Here is an 8,119-nt window from a genome sequence, read left to right on the forward strand (position 1 = left end):
AGGAGTTTTTCTTGATTGGGAAGAAAATGGGTAGCTACTAGTGATGTTGATGATGATGATAGGAAAATGGCATGAGTGACAGATGGACAGAGATACTCTTATGTGGGACACAGCCCTCCCCCCCCTCAAAAAAAAGCAGAGCCATAATGAGGGAGAGGAGGAGGGAGATGGAAAAAGAAAGGGAGGGAAGGAAGGAAGAGGGAGGGAGAGAGAGCTAAACTCAAGGTAGCAGGGGAGACAAGCTTTCAGTTGGGAAATTGACTGATAACTTACTATGTTCCAGGCACCGTATTAAGCAAATCAGGCAGAACATAGTCATTGTCCCACATGGGGTTCACAGTCTCAATCCCCATTTGTCTCAATCCCCATTTTACAGATGCAGTAACTGAGGCACAGAGCTGGGATTAGAACCCATGACCTTCTAACTTCCAGGTCTGTGCTCTATCTTCTAACCATGGAGAAGATAGTTGCCATAGCAGGTGAAAATAAGAGCGGAAAGGATGAGGGGGCTAGGCTTCTTCCTAGAGAGAAATAATGGGTGTGTATGTGAGTGTGTGTGTTTATGCATGTGTGCACACCAAAGCATGCTCAGGTGTGATAATCAGGCCAGGCTCTCTAGGGGTGACAATTCTGTTTATGACTTGTATTAATATTTTATAACCTATAATATTTGATCTTGGTTGTAAAATTCAATAACCCCAGAGTTTCCCAGGGGAGATGCCAATGGTGGATGGTCAGGTGTGGGGAGAGTGGAGGGCTAAAGGCCACTTGTGAATTCTCAGACTCCAAACACCTGCCTTATGAGCAACTTTCAGGAAGAGGCAGAGGAGGCCAGATAAAAGCCAGCCCCTAAACCACTGCTGGTCTTGCTGGAGGCTGAGCCTACATTAGTCCAGGAATTAAGTCTGTGGGCTGGACAAGGGACCTGAGGACAAATTAGAAGGGAGGCAGTATGTTTAGGCTTTCCCCAAGAGTTACCAAGGTGAAGGGGTCTAGGATGGAAGAGCAGGGGCAGAAGCCATATGGGTTGAAGAGGTCTTGACAAGGGAGAGTGAAAACCTCAAGCAAATGTGGACCGAGTGACCTTTGATCCCTCTATGATGCTAGGCTAGTGTATGAGACATGGAGCAGAACAAAAGGACCTGAGATCAAAATTTATTTATTTATTTATTTTTTATCTAGTGCCAATGCAGTTCCATTCTCTGTGTTAAGCTGGTAAATACTTGAGACTGCTGGTAACTTTACCAAATGTGTGGATCTGTCTTTAGCGTCAGTGAAATGCTTTTAATATCCTTTCTGACTGAAAATGGAATAGCTCTCTCACGCCTTGTGTCGGGGGATTCATGGACCCAGTGGGAATTCACTACTGACAGAGGGGAAAGAAAACCCCTCAGGAAGGAACTATTCTTTGCAGGCACAGGGCAGAACTCGAGTGCACCCCAAAACTTCCAGCACTGGTTTAGGGTTCAGGGTGGGGAATATAATTAAAGACCCAGGGTGGTCGCATGTTGTGGGGGCTCCATCTGAGATGCCCCCTCGTGTCTCACTCATACTGTTCCCCCCCAGCGTGGAACTCCATCCTCCCTGGCAGGGTCATCATGATAAAAGATTTGGCTGGAGCTGGCTGCAGTAAAACCTGGCAGAGCAAAACACCTGACAATGCACAGGTGGAGTTTATGGTGATGGGTTAGTCTAGTGAGTGTGTGGTTTTGCGAAGCAATGTGGCCTTGGGGATAGACCATGGGCCTGGGAGTCAAAAGGGCCTGGGTTCTAATCCCGGCCCCCGCCACATGTCTGCCGTATGACCTTGGACAAGTCACGGTTACTTCTCTGGGTCTTTTACCTTATCTGTAAAATGGGTATTAAGGGTGTGAGCCCCATGTGGGAGAGGGACTGTGTCTGACATTATTAACATTTAGCTACTTCAGCACTTAGAACAGTGTTCTATCATATAATAAGTGCTTAACAAGTCCAATAACTACTATTATTATTATTAGATGTGTGTGTTTGTGATGTGTGTGTGTGTGTGTGTGTGTGTGTGTGTAAAATGAATGAATAACAACCCAGATTGAAGCCCCATTATATGCCAAGCCCTGAGAGAACATTAGAGGAGGAGAAAAGTGAAGGCATGGAAACTATCCTGGGAAGGACAAAGACCTGCCTACAAATGGTGATGTGGCTCAGAGGGGAGGGCCAGGTGGCTAAGGAGTCTGGTTGGATCCTTGAGGGCAAATAGCCAGGTGCCCTCTTGTGATCCGTCTGTGACACCAACCTTATAGCTTCAGCTCAGAGGCAGACAGCTGCTGGCTGGGCCAGGCAGGGCTGGACTGAACTCCCCTCTGGTGGTCTGGGGACTGGGAGAAACCCTTAGAAGGGGCTCTTCACTCACCTCAAGCTCCCACAGGTGATATCATCCTCTAGACAAACCCGGAAAAGGAAGCTCCATCATGGGATCATGATCATAATAACACTGATAATGATATTATTTTTTAATAATTGTGACCTTTGTTAAGTACTTTGTCCTAAGTACTGTACTAAGCACTGGGGTAGATACAAGATACTCAGGTCAGACACAGTCTCTCTGCCAACCAGGGCTCACAGTCAGAGAGGAGAACACATATTGAATTTCCATTTTACAGATGAAGAAACTGAGGCCTAGAGAAGTTAAGTGACTTGACCAGGGTCATAGCAGACAAGTGATGGAGCTAGGCTTAGAACCCAGGTACTCTGATTCCCAGGTCATCATCATCATCATCATCATCAATCATATTTATTGAACGCTTACTATGTGCAGAGCACTGTACTAAGCGCTTGGGAAGTACAAATTGGCAACATATAGAGACAGTCCCTACCCAACAGTGGGCTCACAGTCTAAAAGGGGGAGACAGAGAACAAAACCAAACATACTAACAAAATAAAATAAATAGGATAGATATGTACAAGTAAAATAAATAGAGTAATAAATATGTACAAACATATATACATATATACAGGTGCTGTGGGGAAGGGAAGGAGGTAAGATGGGGGGATGGAGAGGGGGACGAGGGGGAGAGGAAGGAAGGGGCTCAGTCTGGGAAGGCCTCCTGGAGGAGGTGAGCTCTCAGCAGGGCCTTGAAGGGAGGAAGAGAGCTAGCTTGGCGGATGGGCAGAGGGAGGGCATTCCAGGCCCGGGGGATGATGTGGGCCGGGGGTCGATGGCGGGACAGGCGAGAACGAGGTACGGTGAGGAGATTAGCGGCGGAGGAGCGGAGGGTGCGGGCTGGGCTGGCCCTTTATAAAGGTCCTGGCCCTTTATACTAGAACACACAGTTTCTCCAAGTCCTATTTATTAAAGATGTACTGTGAGCCAAACTCTGCAAAGCACTAGATTAGATACAAATAAATCAGGCACACTCCCTGTCTCCTGTAAGTCTCATGATCACATGGAAAGGGAGAGTAGGTATCTTAGACCCATTTTACAGATGAAGAAACCAAAGCTCAGAGTGGTTAAGTGACTAACCCAAGGTCACACAAGAGTCCAGTGACAGATCTGGGACTAAAACCTAGGTCTCTCATGACTCCCAATCCCATGTCCAATTTACAAGACCATGTTAACTCAGAAAAACACATATGAGAAAGACAACATGATCAAAAGGAAGCCAACTTTTCCATTTTTATTCCAATTCTCAATCTTCCCCCATCTCTTTTCCCCATCCTGCTCCCCTCAGGCCTGTGAATTAATAATAATAATAGTAGTATTTGTTAAGCACTTACTATGTGCCAAGCACTGTTCTAAGCACTGGGGTAGATACAAGGTTATCAGGTTGTCATTCATTCATTCAATCATATTTATTGAGCACTTACTGTATGCAGAGCACTGTACTAAGTGCTTGGGAAGTACAAGTTGGCAACATATAGAGATGGTCCCTACCCAACAACAGGCTCACAGACTAGAAGGGGGAGAAAGACAACAAATCAAAACATATTAACAAAATAGAATAGTAAATATGTACAAGTAAAATAGAGTAATAAATCTGTACAAACATATATACAGGTGCTGTGGGGAGGGTAGGGGGTAGGGCGGAGGGGGTGGGGAAGGGGAGAATAAGGGGGGGCTCAGTCTGGGAAGGCTTCCTGGAGGAGGTGAGCTCTCAGTAGGGCTTTGAAGGGAGGAAGAGAGCTAGCTTGGCAGATGTGCGGAAGGAGGGCATTCCAGGCCAGGGGGAGGACGTGGGCTGGGGGTCGACGGCTGGACAGGTGAGAATGAGGCACAGTGAGGAGGTTAGCAGCAGAGGAGCGGAGGGTGTGGGCTGGGCTGTAGAAGGAAAGAAGGGAGGTGAGGTAGGAGGGGATGAGGTGATGGAGAGCCGTGAAGCCGAGAGTGAGGAGTTAATGCCTGACGCGTAGGTTGACTGGTAGCCACTGGAGATTTTTGAGGAGGGGAGTAACATGCCCAGAACGTTTCTGCACAGAGATGATCCAGGCAGCAGCGTGAAGTATGGACTGAAGTGGGGAGAGACAGGAAAATGACAGATCAGAGAGGAGGGTGATGCAGTAATCCAGTCGGGATAGGATGAGAGATCAGACCAGCAGGGTAGCGGTTTGGATGGAGAGGAAAGGGCAGATCTTGGCAATGTTGCGGAGGTGAGACCAGCAGGTTTTGGTGACGGATTGGATGTGAGGGGTGAACGAGAGAGCAGAATCGAGGATGACACCAAGGTTGCGGGCTTATGAGAAGGGAAGGATGGTAGTGCCGTCTACAGTGATGGGAAAGTCAGTCCCACGTGGGGCTCACAGTCTTAATCCCCATTTTACAGATGAGGTAACTGAGGCATAGAGAAGTGAAGTGACTTGCCCAAAGTCACACTGCTAAGTTGTGGAGCAGCAATTAGAACCCAGGATCTTCCGACTCCCATCCTGGGCTCTGTCCACTAAGCCACTCTGCTTCTCCTGCTGGGTGCTAGATTCTGTGCTAAGCAATTGAGAGAGCACATCAGCAAGAAGATGCATATTCCCGACTCTCAAGGAGTTTAAGGGAGGTGGTAGGCAAAGCTGATTTACCAGGAAGTGAAAGCTGGAGGAAGAGCAGTGATAGAACAGTAAGCAGGAGAATACCATAACGATGGGTCAGCTGAACAAATGGCTGAATGTACAGATACTGGTGTCAGGGTGATTGATCTTGGGCTGGCACTCCTGGGGGGTTGTGTATTAAGCAGGAAAGACTTCCCAGAAGAAGAGGAAGACAGTTGAGGGAGAATAGACAGAAGACGCAGATATAACAGACGTGGCAAACAGGCTCTGGCTGTGGAGAAGGGCAGCCCAGGCAGAACATGAGGAGCCTGGAAATTGTCCCCTCAACAGTAATGTCTGGCAGCTTTTTGTTGTCATCATTGTTGATTAATTGATGGCTCTTGCTGTATTTGTTATGCTAATAATGCATTTGTCTGTTTCCAGACCCCCACCCCTAACCACTTCCCTTTTAGACTAGAAGTCTCCCATGGTCCAGAGCCCTTATCTGAATGATGATCAGTGTGTCTTTCCCCAGCATTCAGCATAAAGTGCTTAGAACAGAGTGAGCACTAAACACTGGGGAGAGGGGTATGTACTCACCACACACCCCTCTCAAAGGTTCTAATCCTGGCTCTGCCACATGTCTGCTGTGTGACCTTGGGCAAGTCACTTAACTTCTCTGAGCCTCAGTTACCTCATCTGTTAATGATAGCATTTATTAAGCACTTACTATGTGCAAAGCACTGTTCTAAGCGCTGGGGAGGTTACAAGGTGATCAGGTTGTCCCACGGGGGGCTCACAGTCTTCATTCCCATTTTACAGATGAGGGAACTGAGGCCCAGAGAAGTTAAGTGACCTGCCCAAAGTCACACAGCTGACAAGTGGTGGAGCCGGAATTTGAACCCATGACCTCTGACTCCAAAGCTCGGGCTCTTTCCACTGAGCCACGCTGCTTCTCACACAAGTCTTTGATCTGTCCCAAAAGTGGAATGGTAGGAAAACACCTTAAGCATTATCCAGACTGAGGCTTGAATAATAATTATGGTATTTGTTAAGCACTTACTATGTGTCAAGCACTGTTCTAAGCCCTGGGGGAGAAAAATGTTAATCAGATTGAACACAGTCTTCTGTCCTACATGGGGCTCACAGTCTAAATAGGAAGGAGAATGGGTATTGAATCCCCATTTTACAGGCGAGGGAACTGAGGCACAAAGAAATGAAGTGACTTGCTCAAGGTCAAACGACAATTAATTGAAAGAGTTGGGATTAGAACCCAGGTTCTCTGACTGCCATGCCCGTGCTCTTTCTACTAGGCAGCTCTGCGTCTCATGAACCACCTTACCGCCTGTGGTCCTCACCACTAAGATCTCATCAAAAGGGCCTATCAGAGATTGGCTCTGGAGAGCATCTTGACCATCCTTTTGTGGATCTCCTTAGTCTTGATGCTGTAGATGATGGGGTTGAGCATGGGTGGCACGAAGAGGTAAACAATGGACATCAATGTGTGGATGAATGGAGGGGCCCATTTCCCATACCTGTGAATCATGGACACACCCACCATGGGAATGTAGAAGATAAGCACTGCACAGATGTGGGAGACACAGGTGTTGAGGGCCTTGGACCGTCCTGCCTGGGACGCGATGGTCAGGACGGACCTGAGGATCAGGATGTAGGAGAGGAAGATGAGCACGGAGTCCAGTCCGAATGTGGAGAGCACGATGAACAGGCCAAAGACGTTGTTGATGGTGATGTCCCCACAGGGCAGGCGGATGAGGTCGGGATGGAGACAGTAGGCATGGGAGAGGACGTTACCTTTGCAGAATGGCAGTCGCTTCAGAAGAAAAGGCAGGGGGAAGACGGCCCCAAAGGTGCGGGAGAAAATGGCCAGGCCCATCTTAGTGATCCTGGCATTGGTTAATATCAGTGAGTATCTGAGAGGGTTACAGATGGCCACGTAGCGGTCAAAGCTCATGGCCAGCAGGATGCCAGACTCCATGAAGGAGAATAGGTGGATGAAGAACAGCTGGGCCATGCAGGCGTCGAAGCTAATCGCCCTGACATTGAAGCAGAAGGTGCCCAGGACTGTGGGCAGAGTAGAGCAGGACACGCCCAGGTCGTTGATGGACAGCATGGCCAGGAAGTAGTACATGGGTTGGTGCAGGCTCTGTTCCTCCTTGAGGATGACCAGGATCAGGGAGTTTCCCAGGATGGCGATACAATAGAGCATCCCCAGCAGGATAAAGATCCAGTGCAAGGAATCCTCCTGTCCCAAGAAGCCTGCCAGGATGAAGGAGTTGAAGGTGGAGGTGTTGCTGGGAAGAATTGCCATGCTGGAGACTCACCCTACGATGCAGGGAAATGGATAGGAATCAATCTGGGAGCAAGTCAGAAGAGCTGGCTGATACCTAACTTGCAGTCATTTCCTGGCAGAAGGTCGCTAGTCAACAGCCGTTGTTGGGAGAAGCAGCTTGCCTGATTTGGAGGAAAGATAAGAGGCAGTGTGGTCTAGTGAATAGAGCCTGGGACAGGGAATCAGAAGGACATGGGTTCTAATTCTAGCTCTGCCACTTGTCTGCTGTGTGACCCTGGGCAAGTCATTTCACTTTTCTATGCCTATCACCTCATCTGTCAAATGGGATTAAGACTGTGAGCCCCATGTGGATCATGGACTGTGTCCAATCTTATTAGCTTGTACCTATCCCAGTGCTTAATACAGTGCCTAGAACATAGTAAGTGCTCAGCAAATTCCATAAAAAAGTGTGACCTGGTAGAAAGAACACAGGCCTGTGAGACAGAGGATCTGTGTTCTAATCCCAACTCTACTAATCTGCTGTGTGACTTCGAGCAAGTCACCTAACTTCTCTGTGCCTCAGTTTCCTCATCTGTAAAATGGGGATTCAATAGCTGTTCTCCTTCCTACTTAGACTGTGTTCCCCATGTGGGACAGGGATTGCGTTCAACCTGATTAACTTATATCTACCCCAGCACTTAGAATAGCACTTGAAACATAATAAGTGCTTAACAAATATCTTCACTATTATTATTATTATTATTTATAAACACAGGACTGGGATTCAGGAGACCTGGGTTCTAATCCTGGTTCCATCTTTTGCCTGCTCTGTGTGGGTTA

General features: G+C 47.8%; 1 protein-coding gene across 1 annotated transcript; it reads right to left on the minus strand.

Moving 5' to 3' along the window:
- Positions 1-6,373: 6,373 nt before the first annotated feature.
- On the minus strand, positions 6,374-7,318 carry LOC119943411 (olfactory receptor 51I1-like). Its single transcript, XM_038764380.1, has one exon. It carries the CDS (start codon positions 7,316-7,318, stop codon positions 6,374-6,376), a length of 945 nt encoding a protein of 314 aa, XP_038620308.1.
- Between the last annotated feature and the right edge of the window lie 801 nt (positions 7,319-8,119).

This window comes from Tachyglossus aculeatus, chromosome 2 (genome assembly GCF_015852505.1).
Source record: "Tachyglossus aculeatus isolate mTacAcu1 chromosome 2, mTacAcu1.pri, whole genome shotgun sequence".
Classification (NCBI taxonomy): Eukaryota; Metazoa; Chordata; class Mammalia; order Monotremata; family Tachyglossidae; genus Tachyglossus; species Tachyglossus aculeatus.

Bases quoted from the DNA above. Each gene is read 5' to 3' on its own strand.
- LOC119943411 (XM_038764380.1), bottom strand. From the start codon at position 7,318: ATGGCAATTCTTCCCAGCAACACCTCCACCTTCAACTCCTTCATCCTG.